The sequence below is a fragment of the Euprymna scolopes genome, chromosome 26, assembly GCF_053919585.1.
Source record: "Euprymna scolopes isolate OS-2025 chromosome 26, ASM5391958v1, whole genome shotgun sequence".
In the NCBI taxonomy this organism is placed as follows: domain Eukaryota; kingdom Metazoa; phylum Mollusca; class Cephalopoda; order Sepiida; family Sepiolidae; genus Euprymna; species Euprymna scolopes.
This window is the reverse complement of record NC_136507.1, coordinates 72693734-72720978: the sequence shown is the minus strand read 5'-3', so window position 1 is coordinate 72720978 and position 27245 is coordinate 72693734. Positions and strand designations below refer to the sequence as shown.

The window sequence follows — 27245 nt, the reverse complement described above, 5'->3', positions numbered from 1 at the left end:
TTAATGATGCGGCAAAGACCTTTGCGATTCTCCTGCTGCATCGATTCCTAATGCAAATATTGTACTGCTTGGATCGACTGGTGAAAAGGTGCAGCCTATGCTCAACCGAGTACAAAGTGTCGCTTGCAAATTAGGGATGCACATGAATGCTTTCAAAACAAAGGTCATGTTCTTCTTGATTTACCAATGTGTATATATATATATATATATATATATATATATATATATATATATATATATATGGGAAAGATGTTTATCCAATTATATTTCACCCTTATTTATACCAATCCTTTAATTAAAAAAAAAAAAAAAAAAAATTATTAAAACCCAGGAGAAATTCATCCATGAAGCAATAGTTCCACAATCACTCAAAGGTTGGCAAAGACATGCTGGAGACCAACTGAAGATGTGATCACACCATTAGAACCAACATCAAACCTAGCTCTGGTCCACATATCTACGGTGTTCACTGCTGGTCCTAGGATTGGCTGTCCATAACTATCTTGGCTGCTGCAGGCTGTATGTGTGGTCAAGGACACTATTCTATGGTAGGAGGCCATCTGTTCTGGGTGAATTTCACCTCATGTCAATTCAAGAATAATCTCAGTATTTTATCAACTGCTTATTTGATTTGTGACACAAAGCTTCTTAGAAAAGTTTTAACATTTTTAGAGAAAAATTATTAATTCAATTGTTTGTTTTCTGTGTAGGTAAAAATGCTGAATTCTTTAGGTTTTAAAAGAAAAAAGTGAAACATGCATGGTCCTCCGGGACTGCACAGTGAACGAGGCATAAAAAAAAAAAAAAAAGATTAAGTTTAGCATTTGTCCACCCCATTTAGCCCCAAAAGTTCCCCCGGAACATCAAATCCTGGTGAAAATAAACAAATGGTGCAGTTTTAGGTCTTAACATAAGTAAAGTTAAGTGCTGCACCATGCAAAAAAAAAAAAAAAAGAAAGAAAAAAAAGTCTATCATCTGCAATCATACCTATACGAAACAATTCATTAGGTGAACGTTGATATTTTACCCATAATTATGGGGGAGGAGGGAGGAAGTACATAAACTGTAATACCAGAGAAAGTAAATGTGATAGATCTTACTGAATTTCAATGAATTAGCCGACTTCATTGCTGGTATCTACTGATTGTGCTTCGCCTCTACCCACAACAGTTTTCACAAATAACGGGATTCAAATGTATAATTTCAATGTATTGAATATCAAACTTACAATTCAATGAGCTTCTTGTGTTGAGCCTTGCATTCTTGAAGAACATCATCTTCATCAAGAATTTTTTGTAATGTAACATCCTAAAACAAAATGAAAAAAATTAAAATTACAAAAAGTTAAAAAAAAAGCAATAAAAAAAAAAATAGAAAGGATAAAACTTCAATCCATTCTGATTTTAATCTTAAAAACATTTACAAGTGTTATGTTGTTTTATCAAGCATAAATAAGTAAAATAAGTAAAATACAAAGGTTTTGCATACCTCTCGCTCAAGTATTTTGTCAATATGAGTGGTTGACAGGAGATTGAACTTCCAAAACATGTCTCTAGTATCTACAAAAAAAAAAAAAAAATTATAAAAGCTTTTAGAAAACAATAAAATCACAAAATTAACCAAACAAGTTAGCTGGTTAAAAAAAATAAAAACACTTCCACAAAAATTGCTTATTCAAACGTGATATTCCTCTTTGTTTAGAAAAAAAAAAAAAAAAACTGTCCAAAAAACACTGCTTAAAACCTTTGTTTAATGACACATCAATCCTTATGGGTGATTTAATGCTGAATTCTTTGTTTAGTAAATAAAATATTTATCAAAAGTAGTTTGTAGTTAAATTGATTGCAAATACATTTTTGGTAAAGAAATCATGAAAACTATTTTAAAATGTATTTGAATTATTCAGATTATTGTTCTCATCTTAAGTGTTATTTGCACAATGTTTCTCTGCAAGGACCTGTAGCACGACGGTTAAAATACTGGGTAAAATTCAGTTATAAGTTACACTCTTGAGGTTGAAAGTTAAATTTTTGCTGCCAACAATACTAAGAACATGATTGAGAATTACTTTAGACGTCTACCTGATCATGGCTGATGGAACAAGAGCCTGCTACCCCCATAGATTAAATAAAGGATTGTGTGTGAACTTCTACGCAGATTCTTGGGTTTGACAGAAAGATACCTAAGCTCAACAAGATATACCTGAAGAAGATCAGAGGTTACATTGACTGAAATGTGAAAATAACATCCAAAATGAGAACAGTAGTCCAAATTATCAATCTTCATCTAAAAAATTCAGAAACTTATTTTAAAATGCATCATTCTTTTTTTTAACTATATTATTTTCATAAAATCATCGAGAGTAGATTTCTTGATTAATGGTATTTATAAGTTTCTAATCAAGTGGTTACATGTATTTATAAAAAATTCCAGATTTATAAAGGTTAGTAATAATTTACATATGGTGTTCTGACTTTAAAGTGACCGGCACGTTTTTTAAGTCTCTAAATTCAACATTTTCTTTAATAATTTGATCAAGAGAAAAAGTTTTTAAAAATTTTTTAAATTATATAATGAAAAAAAAAAGAAAAAAGAAAGATGATTACCACTTCATATTAAAACATGTTTGAGTTACGTCAAATTTCTGACATTGAGGTACACATTTGGAAAAGGATGGCATTTTTTTTCTCTTTTTGACTTCGAACAATGGCACATTACAACTTGGATGTAAGGGGCTACTATTAAGGATCATGTCTAACAGGGGACTGTGGGGAGTTGAGTAGGGAGATATCTGTTTACATTACATTTAAATTTCTGCAAGTTAGGAGAGTCAGGAAATCAGCAATCCCAGATATGGCAACAATACTTCATGTATGGGCAAATTGTAGCTTTATAAAGATATATGGGATACTCTCTGATGTGACTAATGGTATATACTCTCTCCAAGAAATTATGCCTTTTAAGATACCTTTTAAAAAGACAACTTGATAATCCCTCTTCATATGTAATATGAGAAGAGAGAAAAAAAATTCTTGAAATATTGAATGCTAAAAAAGGCACAATTTTTTTTTTAACAACCACCAAAATCACAGAATTTTGTCACGATTAAATATTGCAGATTAAAATTTTTTAAATTTATTATTTTAGAATACTTTCAGCTTAATATCAAATTCTGAAATTAAAGATTTTTTTAATAAAATATTCATTCAATTTTTAAGTTTGCTGTGCAAGCATAACACCAGCTGATCCATCCACTCAAATTGTACGAGTATTTACATTCAAATATCCTGTTCACAATTGCTTTTAAAAACTTATTTAGATATTTTTAAATTCTGTAACCATCTGTTTATTTTTATGTATTTACTAAATATCCAAATATAAGTTGATTTTTTTTTCTCTATGTAAGTGTTGTTTAAATTTGAATAAAATCTGTAATTTTAAAAAGCCGGCATAATGCAGGATTTAAAAAAAAATTTGTTTATAATCAAATTTTTAGTGATACAGACTATCCTTGAAGGTGTTGTATGTTTTTTTTTTTTGGGGGGGGGGTTGCCATTTCTTGTGGTGTATAGACACAAAAAAGTTAAGTTCATATGCTGCTATAATGGTGAGATATTCAAATGTTCAATCAAAAAGAACTCACATGCTCATGTGATTTGAATAAGTAAATGTTTTTTCCCCTATGTAAGCACAGTGTTTAAATATGAATAAAATCTGTAATTTTAAAGTCAGGACAGTGTAGGATTTTTTTCCCTTGAAGGCATTATATCACCAAAAATTTGATTATAAACAAAAAAAAATGTTTTTTTTCATCCTGCATGAAAAAAAAATATGTAGATTTTCATCCCAATAATGTTTTATATTAATGTAATAATTTATTTTCATAGTATTGTTAAAATTGTCTTCCATGTACCCCCTTCTGATGTATAAAAAAAAAAATTTCTTTAATGAAACCTTAAAAAAAGTAATAGTGAATGCAAGAGTATATTTAACAATTTTTAACTTGTTTAATATTGACCTGTTTTGAAGTTTCCTCCCATAACTTAACCTTACTAGTGATCTATAATCCCATTAACTAGCTTATCCTATTAAATCTTGCATGTACAACAATATTTCTGGATCTTTTGTATTTTTTGTTGTTTTTTTTTTCCCACTTGTCGATTCCTCACTTGAACAAACTGAAATAGTAATTTAGGATTAACACAAAAGCATTAAATACTCATCCGATTGACTATTGCCAAATAATGAAGACTGTCAGGTTGTTTACACCAAATTTTATGCACATTTCATTACTTTAAAACTACATAAGAGTTTACATCACTTTACAAAAGGTACACATTTATTATATAATAGCAGGGATACTTGGCATTGCAGTAAATTAAGTAGATTATAGAAAAAATTTTAAATAAAAGTAAAAAAAATCTATTTACTATTGTTATTTGAAATAACTAAGTTTAATTATAGATAAAATAAAAGAGTAAAAAAAAAATAAATTCAGTCCATCTGGTAGGTTGATCAACCATTTTTGTGTTTAATCCAGTAAATTTGGAGAAAGCTTTTATGCTTTAAGTCCTTATATCTTCAAATATTTATTCATGGTGTTTGGTTTATTTTGTGCAATTTTTTTCTTTTTTGACTTTGGTGCATTTTCTTTATCAGGAAGCTAGTATCTTGAGATAGCCTCATTTGGTAACACCAGATTCCTTAAGTTCTCAAAAAAAAAAAAAAAAAAAAAAAAAAAAAAAAAAATTGTGGGGGTTTCTAGCCTACTTTAGAAGATATGGCCCCGCGAAGTTTTTTTTGTTTTTTTTATGTACGCGCGGTAATTCAGTGAAAGATTGATAAAGACGATCATCCTAATGCTCCCAAACTCCTCAAATGTTCATATTGTGCTAAGTAATTTCTTAAACTATTCAATAAGATAGTCTTTGTTAATTTAAAAAGAAAATAATTTAAATATAGTTTGCAGACATTGCATTTTGTATGGTGTGGATAGATTGTCTTTAACAAATTATAAACACCAGGTATGGGGTTAAAATAATTAAATATACGGATTCTACAGTCCCTAAATGCCTATCAAATTTCAGAAATTAAATTTTATAAAACACTGAAATTCTGTGCCGTTTTGCAGCATAAATTTAGAAGCAAAATATGCAAATTTTACACCCCCCCTAGAATCCGAACGGTAAGATTTAGGACCAAATAATTTGACAAATTTTCCTAACTCATGAAGGGGAATATTTGTGCCAAATTTCAAGTAATTCGGTGTCGGTGGGTGCAGATTTCAACTTTTTGCTGGTGTTTTGACATGGAATGACCCAGCAACGCCATTTCTGCAAGTCATCATTTTGATCGACTACCTTTAATTTGAACGTTTTACACTTCCAGTCGCGTCATGGAGTAGTTGTAAAATGTCAGATTTTCTTTCACTTTTTCTGCCTTCACATCACGGGGTCAAGCCTTCCTGCCTACTACCCCCACCCCAAGCTCAACACACACCTACAAACACCCCAGCAATGCCAGGCACCCAAGCTAGTAAGTCATATGAATGTTAGTAAACATGATAGATTATATACTACTATAATGCATATCTATATCATAAGCAATCAGTGAAGTGAAACTCCCTAAATAAATGATCTCAATGTAATGGGTGGTAGTCAACTTTTTTTTAAAGATGAAAAACAATTGATTTGTCAAATAGTTAAATCGGTTAACATAATAGAAAAATGTAATTGTTTTCAGGGCATAGATCAATTAATGACAAAAATGAATGCCAAATTCTTTTTATGTAATCTTTGAAGTTATTCTGGTGAACGAAATACAGAAAAAAAACCCTCACTTTACTGTATGTATATATAAATCTATATATCTATATATATAAAAGCGAAAATGTGTGTATGTGTGTTTGTATGCCTCGCAAAAACTTTTGAGAGAGGCGACGGATTTTCACGTATCATTTTGAAGCCAGACATCTTGGATGACAAATATTAAAAAATTGGCCAAAAACATTAATTCCTTCAGCCTAAACTGGACCCTTTTCTACAAGGAGGGGTGCCGAAAAAAAATCGTTCCTTCATTTTCTCTCCTGCTACTATGACAATGACGTCATGTTTGACCTAGAAAACATTGACGTTAGTTTAAACCACCTGCAAGGGGGGGGGGGGACAAAAACCGTCCTCTCATGACGACCGGTTCTAAGCATACGTCAGATGACGTCATGACCTGATTTAGTTTAAATAGTTGAAGAACTGACTAAATTTCATGTACGTCGTGTTAGCTCAGTTGGTTAGAGCGTTGAGTCATTATCTAAACGTTTTGGGTTCGAATCATGGTGTGAGGGTCTCTTTTTTTTTTCTCGATTTTTTAAATCGAAATATTGAAGCAGGGTTATTTAAGCTATTTTTCACGTAACATTCGTTTTTCTGTTTTTTTTTGTTTTTTTTTTTTAATTGCTTATTCTTAGGTTTTCATTAACACCCCCGACCGACCACATGCACCCAAAAACACCCGGGTACCCACCGATTTTTTAAATTTTAATATCGAAACAGGCTTATTTAAGCCATTTTTCCCAGTGTTTTTTTTTTTTTTCAGAAGTTTTAACGTTCGTTTTTCCGTTTTCTTTTTTCGATTTTTAAATTTAACATCGTTCATTTGCCTTGCGTTAGTTTTTTTTGTTTGATGTTTTGATTACCCACCGGCCGGGTACCCCCCCCCCTCCGCTTTATTTTTCAAATAAGTTTTAACGTTCGTTTTTCGGTTTTCTTTTTTTACTTCGCTTATTCTTAGGTTTTCATTAACACCCCCTCCAAACACTTGGGCAACGCCGGTCCCCCCCCCCCCGCTAGTATATATATATATATATATATATATATATATATATATGGCAAAATGTGTGCGTGTGTGTGTTTGTATGTCTTGCAAAAACTTTGACAGAGGAGACAGATTTTCACGAGATCGGTATTATTTTGAAGCTCGACATCTTGGACAACAAATATCGAAAAATTGGCCAAAAGCATTAATTCCTTCACCCTCAACTGGACACTTTTCTACAGGGAGGGTAGTAAAAAAATTGTTCCTTCTACGCATGTGCAAATGACATCCGAACTTGAATTAGTTTGAATATTTAAAAAACGACCCAATTTTGCTGAGGTCTTCTTAGCTCAGTTGATTAAAACGTGGTGTCATTATCTAAAGGTTGTAAGTTTGAATCGTGATGACTTTTTTTTTTTTTTGATTTTTAAAGTTTTAATACTGAAACTGGGTTATTTATGCCATTTTTCGTGTTCACTGTTTTTTTTGTTTTTATTTTTCATATTTTTTAAAAAGTTTTAACATCATTTGTTTTGCATTATGTGTTTTTTTCTTGTTTTTTTTTTCATCACATTTGCATTTTTTTTTTTTTTTTTTCCGATTTTAAGAAATTTTAACATTTGTTTGCATGACGTTCGTTTTTTTTTCTGATTTTTTAAAGTTTTAATATTGTTTTTATTTTTAAATAATATTTAAACAGGGTTATTACTTTGTTTATTCTTTTGTTTTGATTTACCCTCCCAACACACACACATCTCTAAACTACCGGGCAATGAATTAGAATTTAGAGTGAATAATCACACGTCAAAATTTTCATTATTTACATAATTGATAATTAAAGAAAGGATTTGAGGTAAAAATTAAGCGAGGTATTCTAACGATCCAATAGTACAACTGAACTGTATTTTAAAGAATTTTTAAGGTTCACCAATAGACTCCCAGGTAACATCAGGTATGAATAGCTGGTGTGTAAGAATTGTGTTATTCACCAAAATACTTCATCTATATATATATATATATATATATATATATAAAAAAGCGAAAATGTGCGTATGTATGTTCGCTTTTTGTGTATGTCCAAGAAAGGCTTTTTTCAGAGAAGCGGTCGGTCGGCTCGCAACTTCTTAAAACTTTTTATATCACATAGAAATTATAATATCTCTGAGTTAACGGAGCTCGCCTGTCTATTTAATTTGCTCGACTTCAGGAAGATAAATATTCAACATTTGTCGCTCGCCGCATGTGGATTAGTCTTTTTCCTATAATAAAAGCAACACCAATTCTGGCGGTATTTTCCGTCTATCGGCGGAAATGTCCGAAAGCAATCAGATTTGATAATGTGGAAATATTTTCCTTATATAAAACAATTGCTATTCAAATTAGACAAGGGGAGCTGGTCCCCCCCACCAACATCTTGGGGAAACAAAAATAAAAAATGCGTTCCCACAGTAAATGAAATGCTATCCCGCAGTCAAAGTTGACCTCATTAAGTCATTAAAATGTGCACCTGCCAAATCTAAGTAATTAAATAAATTCAAACGTGTTTCCGTTAGTATCTCGCGGTGGGTCAATGGTTAACGTCGCACACGTTTTTTTTTTTTTTTCACACTTTAATTTCCAACTTCGCCTCAAGGGTTCGGGTTCGATCCTCATACTCACCTACCAAAACTTTTTTTTTTTAAAGCCCCCCCCCCTCGGAGTTTTGATTTACCCAAAACCACACACACTTCCAAACACCCGGGCCACGCTGGGTACCCCCCACTAGTAATCTCATAAAAGAATTACTTTTGAATTTTCTCCAGGTTTTGTAAAGCAAGCTTATATATTACTTGCGGTTTGGCTATTGGAATTAGAGCCTTCATATACTAATAGGTGAATAGTTGATATATCCAAGACATCAATAGATTTCAGGCATGCTCTCGGACTACTATAAACATGAATATTTTATTTCTACCACTTTCTCAGATACACCGGATTTCAGACTCAACCACCACGGGAACACACTCACGTGAAATTATTTTTTCTTTTTACCCCACCCCATCTGTTTCATTATTCTACAATTCACTTTTTGCGCTAGTATGAACCTTTTCATAATTAGTTTCTTTAAATATTTTACAGGCAAATTTTTTATACATTTTGCTAATTCTTCCCCTCTGACGGGAAGGAAAGTATTTCTTCAAAACTCTGGATTAAGGACTTTCACCTCTATTTGTATTTCCTTTCCGAAAAATAAATGTATATTTAACTCCTGTTAAAGTGTTTCTCAACATATTTTATTAAACGTGTACTTATATATATATAATAAACATTAATGCATCCTCATGGGACTAAAAGATGTACTTCAGTTTTGAAGCATCCCAATTATTTCTTGAATAAGTTTTTTTTTTTTTTTTATGAATCATGACTTCTAATAATTTTTTTTAAATTTATTTTTACCAGCTTTTATCCTCTTTAACCCCCCCCCGGCTATGGAACGTTTATTTTTTTCCAAAGAAGGTATTAACATGTCTCTGATGAGTGGTTTAGTGTTCGTATACCATTCAATGTGTACGACAAAAAATATGAAAGAAAAATATATATTTTGCTTTGGAATGTAAATTTAAAAAAAATAATTATTAGATCAGGGTTAAAGTTTCAAATGAAGCAGATTCCATTTTTTTTTTCCATCATATTTTCTCTTTTGGCAATGGTTTCAACCATTTGTTTGGTTAAAAATTCTATAATATGCGTAAACGCTTACTTAAGTGGTCTTATGATTTTGACTAGGACTGTATATAAAAGGCAAAATGCGCGCGCGAGTTTTTGTATGTCCAAGAAAAGCTTTTTTTCGGCTGGTTCTCGGGGTGGTTACTATCGCTTAGAACTTATATACCCTGTAGATCATAATATGTACGAATTGTGAATGCATGTCACGGCTAGATTTATTTACATCAAGTTTTATACAATTCTTGCTATTTTGGCACTTATGTTGATTCCGCTTTTTCGATAAAAGCGAAACTGGTGAAGCTAAGGCGTGGTTCTCAGCCTATGGGCCGGTAAAGCAATAGACGTTTGGTCAATGTCGGTTTTCATCATCATAACAGACAATTGCTTTCATTTGGACACTCCCCTAATAAACGAGGGAGCTGGTTTTCCCCAACATGTTGGGGAAACAAAATTAAGTGCGCATTTGACATCAGTAAACACACACTTAAAAACTGTCTCGCAAGCATGATGTTTAACCTCAATTTGAACACATTCACTTTTTATTCGCTAAATTTAACATCTTACATTGCTTCCGTTGCCGTAGTGCAGGTGTATGTCATCAGCCTATTGGCTTTAAGGTTCCGGGTTTGAGCCTACCTGCCCCCCCTCTTTCCTTTTACGCCTACAAAAGATTTTTTCCATTTTTAAAATCGCTGTTTATTATTTTAAGTTTAACATTGTCTTTTTTATATTTAAACAGAGTTAACTTTCCATTTTGTTCTGCTTTACCCCCCCCACACACACACAAACGCCCGGGCAACGCCGAGTACCCCCGCTAGTTATAAATAACACTGTAAGGCCGGGCAAATACCGTAACCAGGGGCTGGAAAACATTGTATTCCACATCGCAACCTGAAAAACCATATCTCTGGGTTCTACTATATATCTACTAGCACGCCACTTGGCATTGCCTGGTTACAAGATATGCTTAAATATGATATTTTACTTCATGCAGATGAAATTTATTAATATAAGGACAATTTTGCTATTTATTATATTGAACCTAATATATCATAGTGACATGAAAATTAAATATGTATGCATATGACTTGGGTGCCATCAGCTAGAATCAAAACTAAAACAACTTTCCACCCTCATTCCTTAGCCTCTGAGCCATACCCATACATATAAATTCACCTGTCATCCCTTTTTTAAAAGATGGAATTGCTTGATCATTTAAGATAAGATTCAAACAAGCAATCAATGACGTTTTATGATTAAGATATAATATACACACACACACATAATATGGAGAGTATGCGTCATATCACAATTCTCTAAACTTTTCAAATTCTTATTTCAAATGATTTTATTTTTAAAATTGTCAATAAAAAATGCATTATATTAGTTGCACCATTAACCTATTTATTATCCCTATATACAGCAAAGTCTAGGTTCGTATAGCAAGGTATATCAAAACATCCATTTTTTTTTTTTTTAAAGCCGATTTTAATCATTCATTAAGTATTATTGATTTCTAATTGGTCGGTTTTGTTTTATTGCATTTCAACTCTTTCTAGGTTATTGAATATTAAATCCAATTATTTTGATAGATTTTATGCTTAAAGTTCTTAACCTTCTTTTCTATATTTTTTCATCTAGCTATTTAGTGCTTGCTGTTGCAACAGCGTTCCGGCCAGGTTAAATAATCTTCTTCCATAACCTGCACAACATTCCAAAATATGGCTGTCCCAAACACATTCACACATGAATCGCCTGTCAAAGACCACCACTTGTGGACATGAGAACATAGCCATATTCTTCATGATATTGTTGGCTACTGCCCACCAAATATGCTTGCATCAGCCAGATAGAAACACTTAATTTTTAGTACTCCAAAGATATCTTTTTTAAATTACAAAAATTGTAGATGAGATAAACATAAAATTAATGTTCGCCTACCTTTTTAGACAAATATCTTAATTTGCTTTAATAAATTTATTAAAAAAACACTGACACTAATATTGAATGAAAATTCAAAGATTTTGTTGTCTCTGGTCCATGTAAAACATTTATCTGTGGTTAAATTAATTTAAACTTATGTTTAAATTAATATTTATTCAGTTAAAAATGTATATAAGAACATCTTACAAGATTAATAAGAAAATCTTTCGCTATTTTATTTACATCAACTATTTCTCTAACAGATGATGTGTACACGGTGACAAGCAAGCTTAACAAGATAACATCAGCAAAAACTTTTTGTAATATATCAATACAGCAATTATTATGACTGGAAGATTTTTTACACTAAAGTTTGAGTTAAGCATTTGATAACCGATTCCAGAACCGCGTGCGCGTGCGGGCATTACTCAACTCGCGTGCGCGTGCGGGCATTACTCAACTCGCGTGCGCGTGCGGGCATTACTCAACTCGCGTGCGCGTGCGGGCATTACTCAACTCGCGTGCGCGTGCGGGCATTACTCAACTCGCGTGCGCGTGCGGGCATTACTCAACTCGCGTGCGCGTGCGGGCATTACTCAACTCCTGTCTTTGTAAAAAAAAAAAAATGGCAACAAAAATTGTGCTTTACAAGTGTTCTCAATAATATTTGCATAAAACCATTGAATTTGTCTAGTAAATATGGAGAATAGTAAGTACATCTCTAGTTTAATTTCAGCAATCCTGTAACTATCACTTCGTTTATTTTATTCTTTAGTTTTCACAATTCATGAATGTTTGACAAAATGAGAAGAACTGCTGTTTTCTAGGTCGGAATCTGTCCATATTTAGTGTTGGATAGGTTTTGACCTTGAATTGGTATTTAGTTCCTTATATCAAGTGGCTTCATGCCTTGTCTGGAACGATCTTTATCAAAAAGAGGTTGTACTTTAGTATTTTGCTTTATTTTATGAAGTTTTAATCTCACCTTGTAAAATATAAATTCAATACAAGCAATACTATTGCAGAAGAATTTTTTTTTTTGAATAAGTAATGATAATTTATATTATTCAGACTATGGTTCTCATCTTGGATATTATTCTTACAGTGGATATCTGCTAAGTAATAATCAGTTCTGACCGACAGTCTTTGTAAGTTTGAAGCTTCAATCTTTAGTACAAGCAGCACTAATACAATTACGAATTACTGAAGATTTCAATCTAGTCATGACTGACAGAACAAGATCTAACTACACCTGTGGGTTATAGAAGAGTTTTGTTCAAAAAGACGCAGTTGAAGATTGGAGAAAATTGACTGAAATGTTGCAAGTCACACATCATAAATAGGAACAGTTAGTGAAAACACAAATATAATCATCGAATAAAGTTGCAGTTAAATTATGCTTGATAATTAAACTTATTCCTATAATAGTTCACATAGAACTATAAAAATCAGACAAATAATGTTTTTTAAGTAAAAAGCTCTATCATAAAGCTTAAATATTTATTTTCATTCAGAAAGTTAAATCATTCAAGATTTGCACACATTTGTAATAGTAGAGTCGGGTTATTATTAAATCAAAATGAGAACAATGCGATGTTATTGTTACAAATGATTTTTTATTTTTGTTCTTGTCCTAATATTAAACTAAAATAATTTTTTTTAAAGTAATATATATTATTATTCATATTGTTTCAGAAATTCTTCAAGAGGAAAGCGCTTCAATATTTATTAAAAAAAATAAATAAAAGCCAGAATACCAAATCATTTTCATATTCACAATTTTCATGTGTTTGAAGAGCAATATGTTGAATTCAAAGCCCTGAAAAAACAATACGTCATTACTACAAATGATTTTTTTTTTTTTTTTCTAAATCCAAACTAGTCTCATCAACCGAAGATGATTACTGTATATACTTGTGTCTAAGTAGAGTTTCTGGAAGACGATTTTAAGGTTATTTTTTGGGGCTCTACTTATACATGGGTAATGCTTTTGGAAATGCATTCGATCATAACCTAGAAAATGCTTTTGTGTTTGTGTACTCTGTCTATACCGGTAATCCTAATAATTAATCACACCCCTTCCGAACCCCCACTGCAGTGGGTTTGCCAGCATGTAAGCACATGCGTGGTTTTTTACTGGGAGGGTTAATGATTGGAATAGCTCTCGCAATGTTCACTCTCTAAACGTGGCTATAGGACTAAGTTCGATATGATGTATTTGGTGATGATAGGACTATTTTTTTTATAGTAGGTTAGGAAATGTAGTGTTAATGATGTCGTTCTCCCCTAAGTTCAACAAGTTCTAATTTAATAACACTACTGAATAAAACCATTTAATGGCACTTAATGCATGCATTGACATTATAGTATATTATGGTTCGTGTAATGTATACGTTTATGTTATTATGGTTCGTGTAATGTATACGTTTATGTTATTATGGAACGTAACATGAATTATGTCTAAAAACAATAACTGCGCATGGAATCTACAGCACGTCACTGATCAGAATGTCTGATTAGCAACATTTGCATTCGTTGCATGCAAGTGTTCAGCAGGTTAGTTCTATGCATGAAAATCAAATAGACCACACTTGCATAAATGCACATTATTATTGCTTGTGGATGCAGAGAAACAATTTATAATATGTCTGACACAAAAAAAAAAAAGGAAATTATCTGTGCAAAAAAAAAAAAAAAAAAAAAAAAAATATAGTCATGAGATGGACCATTTGTCTAGAATTTACAGTCGACTTATACACAAGTAATACCTAAAATTACACAAGTTTTGGTCTTAAAATGCACATCGATTTATACACAAGATCAACTTACAAGTATATATGATAAATAAAAAGGCTTGTCAGTTTTCCTTTGTTGAACACTGGTCTTCATCTTTCTAATGATACACATTACAAGATCACTGCTTGATGAAAGATGCCAAGGTTTTTGTCCAGAATTCCTCCCATATTATAAAAACAAAAATAAAGAAAAAAAATTTATGATGTACATATCTGTGACAAAAAATATATTCCAAAAGTCATGTAAATCGATCAAGTAGTTTTCTTTTTATAAAAAAAATCATTAAGCAATTAATGGGAATTTGTAGGCAATACAACAAATCTTTCAGTTTGAATTATTGAGTTATCTGCCCTTGTTTTTCGATATTAGATTGTATAGAAAATGGCGGACAAGAAAGACATTCTTCTATTACCCATAAAATATATTTTATTTATAAATAAAACTTCTTGATGAATTTATGACTTTTTGAATATGACATTTGTTTCGTTACAGATATGTACATCAAAACAATTTTTTGTTCGTTTTATCATAGGAGGAATTCTGGACATAATCCTTGGCATTAAACAGAGATCTTGTGAAGTGTAACATTAGAAAGACCAAGACCAGTGGTTGACAAAGAAAAAAATGGCAGGTCTTTTGATTTAATCTTCTTCTGATTAGACTAGTTTTCATCTGGAAAAATAGATAAAACTAAATTTATAAAAAAAAAAAAAAAAGAAAAAGAAAACCTGCTCTGTAGTAATGACATTGCATTGTTTTTCAAGTCTTTGAATTCATCTTTTCTAAGAAAAAAAAAAAAAAAAAAAAAAATCATGAAAATGAAAAGGATTTGGTATTCTGGCATTTTTTTTTTTCTGAGACAAAACAAAACAATCTGAATAAATATTTAAGCTGGTCATTAACTCTTGGGGAATTTCTTAAATACTATAAATTATATTACTTAATTTTTTTTATTAAGTGTTTTCAGTTGGCTATTCAAACTCTTACATCTTAAGAGGGCTCAACTCTCCCACCCTATGCCCCAACAGAAGCTAATTTTTCTGTAAATTAGTTCATTCCAACTACTATTGTCTAATGTATTAAAAAATTTTTCATTTTTAATAACATAATTATATTATAATAAAAATTGAAGAACATCAAGATAACACCTATCATAGGGATACTAGGAACAATCTTAAAAAACCTTGAAAAATGAGAGAAATTGGAATCAGGGACAGCCGAGAAGATACAATTGATAGAAATAATGAAAATGGCAGAAATATTAAAGAAAACCCTTGAATGCAGAGACTAATACACATGAGCTCCAAATGCTAATTTGTCATATAGGAGGAGAAACGGAAAGATGAAGGAAATATGGACCCTTTTCTAGGATTTAGTAAGATAAATATCTATAATCATTATTTCATTCTGTACTTTCACGCATGATCGGATTTAAAGTTTCTTAGAGTCATTCAGTTTTCCAAAATTGCTATGTTTTGTTTTACAGTAATTGATATTTGTGATACAGGTATTGGTCTCCAGTCACAAAGTGACAGTCAATAGTGGTCCTAGGATTACTATGGCAATATAATTACACAAAATATGGCAGAAATGTCTTAATCAACTTTCATTGAAACACTTATGTATTAAGCTAATAAACTTTCACACATACATAAAGCAATCTCAGGATGAAACAGAACACTTACCCGATTTAATTAAGAAACTTATTCTACTGGAATGCATTCCATTTTTTATGAAACAAGAAAACAAGTCAGCCATTTCAATAAATTACTTCATTAATTAAAAATCTTATTCGGAAAAAACAAATAGTCATATTATTCTGATTCTTTGTACTACCATTCCTATCTTTAATGTTATTTTCACATTTCAGTCGATGCAACCTCTAACCCTTCTCCAGATTTATTTTGAGTTTGGGACCAGTAGTAGATGAAGTACTTGGAAAAATTCAGTTATAAGTTACACTCTTCTGGAGGTTGAAGGTTCAATCTTCAGCATGGGCGACATTCAAAAATACAATTACAAATTACTTAGGACCTCTATTCAGTCACGTCTGATGGAATGAGAGCATGCTACCCCCGTGGTTAAATTAAAGGGTGTTGTTCAAAATTCCATGCAGATATTCAAGTTCAACAAAAAGAGCCCAGAGTTCAACACAATATACATAAAGAAGGTCGTGATTACATTGACCAAAATGTTATGAAAATTACACTCCAGATGAGAACAGTAGTCCGAGGAGAGTGATAGTGATATATTACAATTTTAGTTTTAATACTTGCTCCATTCCTCTCCTCTGTTTATACCGTTAAGTTCGTTTTTGGCTTAACCTATATTTTGTCCAAGAAAGTCATTATCTTGTGTGATGATAGTAATTAGTCCACGTCTCACTGAATAATGTCACTATTTCAATAGAGCTGATCATATCATTCATTTAAGGAATTAACTGTTGAAATACAATCTTTTATGATTCAATATTTCATATTTACTATCTTAAAACAATGACCATGGCAGATTCTTCAAAGATTTATGAAGAATAAAATTTTACTTTTGCATTCTGTTCTAATGCTGTATTTTGGTATATTATATTTTAGAGGGGAGGAGTGACCGTGGAGTCATACATAAACAACAAAAACAATGAAAGAAATTGGTGAAAAGTTTAAACTTTTTCATGTAATAACTTGGGGGGGGGGATAAATAAATGGTACATTTTACTTTGACGGGACATGAATATGGGAGGGAAAATTAATGAAGCTCAGTTATATTGTAAACTAATAGACTTACCTCAATGTTATGCGAGAAAATAATAAAAATAAAATGAAAAACTAAAGAATGTGATTAATATTGTATTTTGAAATGCCTAAGTTCATTTAGAGACAAAGAGTAAAATGATTATGCCCTGAGTGAGGCTTAAACTCAAACTGTCTCTAAGTACAGTAACAAATTGATAAACAAAGGCAAGCACAAAAATGGTGACGTTATACTTTTTTTTTGACATGATGAAGAGAAGGGAAGAGAGAGCATAACAGGAGAAAGAAAAAAAGAGAGAAAAAAAGAGAGAAAAAAAAAGAAAGAGAAAAGAGGGATCTATTATATGAGTTTCATAAATATATTTAGTTATCATTGATATTATTTGCTCTTCCTCCTATCATCTAGAACATTCACAGACAGTGTGCACAGAGACGAGCAAGATAACATGAAAATTGTAGTAGTTGTATATAAATTTCATTGTTGATACAGAACCGTTGGTAAATGACTCAACAACATGAGGAATGTATCATGACATTGAACGCTTTCTCAGCTGTTTATACAGTTCAACCAGCCTACAGAAAAAAAAGCTCTATTTACAAACTAATTCAGAAAACTAAAAATACAATTGTTAACATAAAAAGAAATTCTTTTTATTATTATTAAAAACAGGTTCAAAGTACAATCTCTTATTATCTACGCTTTGATAATTACAAAACAATATTAGTCATAAAAATTAGTTTATTATGCTATACAACAGAACTATGAGGTTGTTTGCTGGTCTTTTGGCATGGAACAAAGTGTAGTTTCTGTCCTAATGCTACACTTAGATTATTTTGTCTTCAGTCAGTGAAGAAGAAGTCCTTTGAGACCGAGGCTAACTTATTTTTATTCCAATCTAGAGTGCCCTTTTTGGAGAGGAGCTGGATGTCCCTCCACATTAAAAACGAATCTTGTGTTTAGAATTGCCTCTTCATAAGAAGAGCAAATCCTTATGAAGAGGCAAGTAAACAGAAACTAGAAAATCTTCAAGAATCCTTATGTAGGCAGAGTTAAGCACAAGGTAGTTTGTATATGTAGAAAAATCTAATTCCCGAAAATGGAGTACTCTGGATTAGGACAAATGAAGATTTCCTCTGCCTATTTAACTGACAGAGTACAGAAAAGATTTGGGCATAAAGAACAAGAACTGGTTGATTATGAAAATGTATTCAATATATATTTAATAATTAAAATGAAATTTCAAACGTGATGCATAAAGAACAATTTCTGAAAATTAAATAAGACTGACAAAAATGCTAGTTCCAACTGAAGCACAATAGTCAGACTAACAAAGTCTCTTAGTGATTTAAATAAAATTAACAGAACGGTCAAGTTTCAGACAAGTATGTAAATATTTAAAAAAATATTTAATACAATATTTATTTTACTCAATTCAAAACAATATTAGAAAAAGACTTCCTTGACTTCAGACTTTGTGTTTTAGTCTATTTTTAAATGTTAATGATATTTGAGAAATATTTGTGAATTAGAATTTATAAACAAAAAGTTCAACATCACTTTGGTTGGTCCACTATCATCATTTTGGTTGTTGTATTAGCACTGCCAGCAAATCGGATGTTATGGTGTGGCACTGACAAATTTAAAATCTTTAAAATATTTAAATGTTTGGAAAGAAAATAAAATGATCTTTCTAACTATGCAATTTATATTTTTATCCATTATATATATATATTTTTTTACAGCAAGTTAAAATGATATTTTGTTTTGAATAGGCAAAAGAATGCAAAATATGAATTTTTGATGAGACTCATTTTTACACATTAATTTCGTTTGTAAAATCATAGTGTTTAATCTTTGTTAATTTTATCGAAACTTTACAGCCAATTAAAAGACATTAAATTATCATTAATTTTCTTTTTCTCTGGCCTGTTACAAATAAAACACAACCAAACAAACTTGAGTTTCTTCAAAAATTATTAAACAAGGAAAAAATTGTTAAAAGCACAAGGTTTCATAAGTAGACTATATAGAATCATTTTCATATATATATATATATATATATATATATATATGCAAAATTATAATAATTCGCTCTTGGCATCAGGAAACTTTGTGAAATTTAATAAAAAAAAATAAATAACTGCAGAATACGAAGGCAGTTAGACACAAAGTTGATTTTAGTCAATTTGTTCTTCCTCTCTCATCTTCATAACAGCTTTTTTTTTTCTATTGATAAATATTTGTTTCTTTAAAAAAAAAAAAAAAAAAAAAAAAAAAAAAAAAAAAAGCAGTAAATGCAAATCTGTTTCAGTAGCAATTTAGGGTTTCCTGGGTGTTTTTACAAAAAATACCTTTGTTTTGTTTGCTTTCAATAATTTTTACATTGGGAAGGGGATTATTTTTATTGACATTCTCAACTGACAGAATAACAGATTTTCCAAATTGCTTGCTAAAAATTCTGTACATTATTCCAACTTAAAATTTTTTTTATTTACTTTTGATGCATTTCATATTAAAGTTTTTGAGCCATAGGATTTAGGTTAAAACATATATTTTTAATTCTAGTAATGCAACATATTTCCTGCTACTTATTTAATTTTGGCAGGATTGGAGTTTAGGTGGCAATTAACCTTGAACCCAAAACAACCCAAACTAAAAACAAAAGGGACACAAATATCGATTCACCGGTTTTTAACCATGGAAACAGTTGACCATATCGTTCAGTTTACAAATAAGCTGAACTTATTTTTTGAAATAAAACAATATAAACAGAAAATTTTTTCTTTTATTTTAAACAATATTCTAAACTTATTTCAAATTTTCATTCTCTGAATAGCAGGACATTTTTAAACAGTCAGCAGCCTTTTCTGCACTATATAAGTTATGCAACAAACTTCTGACTCCAGGCTACGGATTAATGCAGCTAATAATTTTGAACTACAGATTCACACATGAGGTAAATGCCATAGAGATAGACCGGGATATTTCCTAGATTGAATTAAGCATCTCTTGAACTTAAAAGTCAATTTAAACACTTCACTTATGCCCATAGCATGCATTGTTTCCTTTGTAAATGGATAAATGCTGAAGTTCTCATATATATATATATATATATATATATATATATATATATATATTATATACACACACACACTAGTAAAAGTATCTGTCGTTGACTGGGTTAAAAAACAGCCTACAGAAAATGGACTCTGATTTATTAAAGTATGATAAGTTATGAAAAGGAAGGGTTGTAAAGAGATAGCTTCGAATTTGGGGGTATCAAAACCAAAGCAAAATATGATTAAAGTAAAAATAAAATAGATACACCTCATAATTTATTATACCATACCTGTTCACACTGAAACAATTATCACAATATTCTGTGGATCTATATTAAAAAACCTTGTTAAACTTTGTGAAATATTTCCATTCTATGGAGGTCAGGTGCGAACGAACACCCCATAATTTTATTATACCATATTTCTTCAAACTGAAACATAATTATCAAAATATATTTACGCAGATAGATATGAAAAGTCTTTATTAAAGTTTATGCCTATTCCCATTCTATGGAGGCCAGGCGCGAACGCAGACCCCACAATTTTATTATACCATCCCTATTTAAGTTAAAACATACTTATCAAAGTATTCTTATGTACATCTATATAAAAAACACCTGTAAACGTTTTTGTTTTTAGTTTTTAAATTTTTTCATTTCCATACTTTGTGGACCAGGTGCGAACGCAGACCCCACAATTTTAATGAACCACCGTTCTGCAGGATCAAACATACCCATTCCTGTGTCTCAATACATCTTCTATCATTATATGTAATCAGTTTTTTAAAATAGTCAACCATATAGGAGCCTATTCGTGACCAAACACGCACACAGACATTCAGCTTTATATTAGATTATATATATATATATCACACCTATTATCATCAAACTGGCTTCTTGCAGTAATTTAAATCAATACAACAGTTTTTTTTTTAAATAGCGTATTTCTAGTAGAGAGTAAGGACCGAAACAGCTACAGTTTTGTCAAAATTAACAGTAATTATGGTTATTAATAAAATGGGGGTGGGAGAGTACCAAAACCTTTAAAATATTATGGTCATTAATTTTCAAGGGAGATAATTTAAATGAATATCTTGGCTAGTTAGCAAGAAAGATATACCAATCTGTGTGTGTGTGTGTGTGTGCGCGCATTTCCCTACACAATAACTGTCAATTTTCAGTCTACAGACTCGAAGTTTGATATACAGGGTATGGAGACTTGGGAAAATCTTTAATCCGTTTTCGGACAGAAATTTGGCTGTTAAGGGGTCAAAGTTTAACAATTTGACCTTTGAGAACTCTACCAAACTTCTCTGACAATTTTGGGTATAAACACTTGAAATTTTAGATATAGGTTCTTTGGACATGGATCTAACTTAATAACTTGATTTGAGCCCAAAACGAATGTTATGGGGTCATAATAGGGGTCAAAGTTTTTAAAAATTTGACCTCTGCAGTCTCTACCAAATTACTCAGACAATTTCTGGTCTAAACATTTGAAATTTGACATAAAGGGTATTCAGAGATAGGGCAAGCTTTTTAATCGGTTTGGGTCGAAAATTTGAGCTACCAATATATAAATGCATATATGTATGTTTGCATGTCTGCCTAAAACTTTATCCAGAGGCGACGGATTTTCACAAGATCAGTATCGTTTTCAAGCTCGACCCTTCAGACGACAAATACCGAAAAATTGGCTAAAAACATTAATTTCTTCACTCTCAACTGGGAATTTTTCTACAGGGAGAGGCCGCTTTTTTCGCCGATATTTTCGAAAGTCATCACCTCTTTTCGATTGTCTAGCCTTAATTTAAGCCTACATCACTTCCGGTTTGGCGGTGGTCATAACAGCAAAGACGTCACGTTTTCCCCCCCATTCTTTTCCACCTTCGCGGTACGGGTTCGAGCCTGCCTTCCTACTAACCCCCCCCTTTTTTTTGCTCAACATACACCTCCAAACACCCGGACAACGCCGGGCTGAAATGCTAAGGAGGTATAAAAGCAATAATAAGTATACGAGAAAAGGGAAAGTTCTTTGGTTGTTATTAGTGATGTCAAACTAGAAAAATAATTTTTTTTATTTGAAAAGTCAATGATAAATAGTGGCAGTAGTTGTGACCGAGCAGGTCACAGATATGTCTAATATATATATATATATATATATATATATATATATATATATATATGAGAGATGGAGAGAGTGAGAGACCCAGAAACATGTGTCTGTGAATAAGCTTTTATACACATAAAAATGTTTGAATATTTCAATAAAATAAATATTTGAATATTTAAAAAAATACTTCCTGTTAAAAAAGGAGGGGGGCACAAATTAAATACAAATAAGCAACTGTCTAAAAAAAAAAAAAAAAAAAAAAAAAAAAAAAAAACTTTAATGACTTTAAAAACAAAAGTGTTACAAACACATGCACACCTTCAAATAACCCTCAATAAGTTAGCTATGAAGACATGAATTACAGAGTAAAGTAGCAATTACACAGCAAGATCTGTGATATCCTGATATAATAGAAGACACATCCATTCAAAGTTGTACAGTGTTGTCCATGGCAGCATCACAGAAAGAACATTTTTGGCCAGATAGGGATGAAATGCTAGATGACAAGACAAAATTTATTGTGAAGAAAAAAAAAAATTGCTTTCTGAGAGATTATGGAAACGTCCACATCTTGAAAGAATAGCTGTCTCAACCTGGTGTTGCCCGCGAGTTTTTTTTTTTTTTTTTTAAATTGTTTTATTTTGCTTTGCATGACTTGTATAAAAATGAATAAGATTATTACTGCTAAATCTTTGACATCTTAAAAAATGTTTAAAAGTTACTTATCTAATTACTTTCAAATGTGCTATATTTAACTTTTAAAAATAAATTTAAAAAAAAAAAAAGTTTAATGTGAAAACTTGAAAATCTAGTATTTGTGATAAGTTATTTGTTCAGTGGAATAACACAGACTTGTGTTGGTTGATCCCAAATGTTACACATGATATTGAAAATATGGATAAATAGCTAAGTGAAAACAATCATTGAGGAAGAAAACAGAAAAAGGTGAATAGAGAAAAGACTTCAATGGTATGGCTATTTTGAAAGAATGGATGAGAGTTGTTGAGTTATTAAATGTAGAACATTTGAGTTTGCAGGTTCAGTTTCAAGGGAAAGACCAACCCAAACATAGAAAGTAATAGAGATGGACTTAAAGACGGACACAAAGATCTGGCAAAAGATAGAATTTGATTTAGGAATTAAACCCTGTCAGCCTGTAAAACAGACAAACCGAATATAAATGATTAATTAATGAGAGTTTAGTTTTTAAAGGAATTAGTTAACCTATTTAACATCTTTTTTCATTCTATAATAGAGAAGTGACTTTTTCTAATAAATATTACTATTAGTGTGACAAATGGCTCAATGTTATATGTGCAGACATGATTAAAAAAAAAAAAAAAAAAAAAAAAAAAAAATCAACTGAGAATGCTAGTTATATTCAACATTTCAGGCTGATAAAACCTCCTAAAAGGGGCACCATTTTGAACATAGAAACTGGATGAAATTTAAAACTAAATTTTTTATTTAATTCATGGAGATAGATCATTCTCATTATATTAACCATGGCTGGGTGGAAAGCTTAATGATTATAGTTGACAGAATAAAGACAAGCTAACCTTGTGGATTAATATGATGGAGAGTTTGAAATTCTTTTCAGGTTCCAAAGTTCAAAAACAGTTTGGAAATAGATTTTTTGTTTAACCACACATGGTCATTTTGTGTGAGACAATGTATTTATAAAATAGCGATTTTATAAGTTCTAGAAAATATTTAATTGTATTTTTGGTTTCTACTATAAGTGTTGAAAGGAACTTTTTTTTTTTTTTACAGGTAGTCTATTTTTTTAAAAAATAGGCACATTTTACAGCGTGGTGAGGTCTGATATGTGATAGTATTTCATGCAAATATTCATATATTTTTCCAGTCAATAAAAATCTTTTTTTTAATTCTTCATGATAAGGCTTCATAACTTGTGTATTCATTCTCTTGTGAACTGTTATCCTCATCTTCATAGTTGTTGTTTCACCACATTGGTAAAACAACAACTATGAAGATGAAAAGAACGAATACACAAATTATGAAGCTTCATCTCAAAGGATTCCAAAACAAAAATATAATACCATTTAGAATGGCCCTGACAATGGAAGATGAGATAAGAATAGAAAGTCGGATTTAGAGGACTATAAAATCCAACCTTGATCGCCCTTCCAGATTTGTGGCACAATGAATAAAGGTGTGGAGTCCCTACAATTCCAGGTGAGCATTGTCTGAAGATAGTGGTTTTCATCCTACCCAAGCAGGCCAGAGGATTAATTGTCCAAAACGTGGTGAGATAACTATAAAACAGCAGTAGTTACTGGGGATACAATTACAAGACTCAACATTCCTATTCCTTCGTAGTTAATCATCGGAAGAAGGTCAGAGGATGATTGGCCGAAATGTGGTGAAACTACGAAAATGATAACATTTCGCAAAAGAATGAATATACAATTAAAATGTTTGATTGAATAGTTGATCGTAGAAGATGAATAGAGGGGCAACTTCTACATTTTAAGTATGTCAGTATTAAACAAGTTCAATTCTAACTGCTTAATACTAGGTTTTGTCTTCAGTCAGGTAGCAGTTCCACATTTTTTCAACAGTTGGTTGATGTTCATATAATTTGTTATTTGGGAAAATATTCCATATTGTTTGACATTTTCTTGTAGTCGACATATGGATGTTTAAAAATTATTAGTGATTTTAATTCATACTGATCTTATTTGATATTATGAATGGTTTCCTAATAAAAGAGACAGGTTACCATTTTTTTTTTTTTTCATTATCAAATGTACTTTTTGTTAGGATAATGTGTATGTAAACATGTTTCCCCTTTCCTTGCAACGCACATGTAAAAATAATGCCCTCCTGTGATACGCATTATACCAATAGCAAAAGCATAGTGTTGCCTGCCTCTCTCTCTGATTTTTTTATTATCTCTATATTAATAAAGTAGTCGCAGGAATTACCCTCCGGACAAAAGTATCAAATTTGCAATAACAGATGCCATATACACATTCAATACAGCTAGGCTAATAACCACTATCTTATGTAACTTTCAGACACCATTTCAGGCACATTCAGTCATGATAATAAAATACATTACATCCTACAAGCAACACCATCACAATATTATTAGAGGAAGGAGTCTATTTTTCTCTCTAAATATTTAATCCTATCACTGCTACCAGTGATTACACAGACTGCAACTGGCTCATACATGCATAGATCTAACAATCTTTCCAATTTCCGATTCATAAATAATAAAGCGTCCCTCATCAAAGTTCAACAATTCTCATTGGCTGAGCTCTGATAATTCTCATATTCTGGAATCTAGTTCTTCACTTTATAAACAAACAGTTATTAACATTAAAATATGGCATCACTAAGAAACATATTTCGCCTGGCATTAAGTTCATTTAATGCATAGGTCATTTCAGTCATGTAAGATTGAAAAATACAAGAGAGATCATTAAACAAACGTTCAATAATCAGTTTCCTTGCTTTCTTTTACAAAGTTTGAAACATGCTATCCACTACAAGAGTACAAGAAAACTAAAATATTTACACAGCCCTTGCAATCAAATTTTTTTTTTTTTTTTACCATTGAACATATTTCATAACAGACTGGTATTTTGTTCCTTTTATTTTTATTTTACTCCAGTTTACTAGAGTTTGTCTTTTGCAATTTGTAACATTATGCTTTCTTTTAGAACCTTTAAAATATACTATCCACTACAACATTCTCCTTCGTTGTTGTCAAAATCCACAAAACAGCTTCCCTCATTTTAAACCTGTCACTCATGTTTTTATACCATTTAAAACACTTCCCACTACAGACACCCCATCCGTTTGTTTTCTTTTTTGATTCAACACAATCCATAATACAAACATGGGTGTACCCTAACAATTGGCACCCTCCCCCTCCTCCATATTTTTTACCTTTTTTTTTTTCCAACTAATTCTGCAGATTATCGTTTCAACACTAAACTACCATATTATAAAAGTACATTGACACAAAAACTTTCCATTTCCAAATCTTTAAATACATAGCTTTTTTTCATATTTACTATAATGTTTCAAACAAAAAACCGCTTTCCAAATCTTTAAATGTACAGCCTTTCCTGGTAGCCAAGGGTCCAATCAATAAAAATCTGCACAAATAGTTGAAAAAAGGCGACAAAGTCAACTTTGGTAATGGGGGGTTCCAATTGTTCAGGTACATCCGACATAGTTTTGGTTGTTTCTTTTCCTTGTGACACAATGTTCCTTTCGGAATAAATGCACTGGGTTTAATTAATTTTTAGTTCATTCTTTTATTTTCATTATAGATTACAGGTGGACGGTAACACCTGTTATCTAATAGGCCACACTACCCTACATTTATTTGACATGTTAGGCAAAAACACTAAATATTCACATCACATAATCAAATCTTCATGTTAAGAATGGGTTTATAGATACTAACATTGTTACTTCGGCACGGTACATTCCTTTTGGCCATGGGTACTAGTGCCCGCTATTTTACTGGGTCAGCAGTGGCTCCCACTAATAACCGTAGTTTAATTGTTTTGTTGTTTTTACTTTGGGGGGGGGGGGGGTATACTTCCACCGGGCAACGCCGGTAGTTAAACATATTTCAAGGTTTTGAGGTCATTTATTTTTTACACACCAAAAGTTATATCATTTCACAAAATCTTCCAATATTAGAAAGAAATCAACTTTTTTTGTTTTTTTTTTAAATTCTTCATCAGAAATTAGTCAAGTAGAAAAGTTTTAGGCTTGTATTTTTAATGAGCAACTTTTTAAATTATAAATTTCAATGCGTTAGCTGTAAAATGAAATTACTATGAACACAGTTGCTCTTCTGTATCGTTTCTACAAAAATTTTTGTGACTGATTTTCACTAATGGGTATATCTAAGAATATTAATTCCATGTACTATTATCTTTCTTTTAATGAACTATGGCATTATATTAATAAAGATTTTTCACTTATTTGAAGTTTTTTATCTTCAGTTACAGAATGTTGAAATTGGCTTTATATTCACTATCACACAAAAGATTGATTAACTTTGAATGGCCATGACTCAGGTACTAATTGAGATATCA

The 27245-nt window shown here is 31.2% G+C and overlaps 1 protein-coding gene across 9 annotated transcripts in view; it reads right to left on the bottom strand.

Moving 5' to 3' along the window:
* Positions 1–27245, bottom strand: part of LOC145248175 (serine/threonine-protein phosphatase 6 regulatory subunit 3-like) — a 166985-nt gene that overhangs the window by 95707 nt on the left and 44033 nt on the right. For all 9 annotated transcript variants that reach the window (XM_080110015.1, XM_080110016.1, XM_080110017.1 and 6 more), the window contains 2 exons: positions 1490–1560; positions 1230–1309 (listed from right to left, as the gene is read on the bottom strand). In XM_080110015.1, the coding sequence (XP_079966141.1) occupies positions 1230–1309; positions 1490–1560 (151 nt within the window). The remainder of the gene's footprint in view (positions 1–1229; positions 1310–1489; positions 1561–27245) is intronic.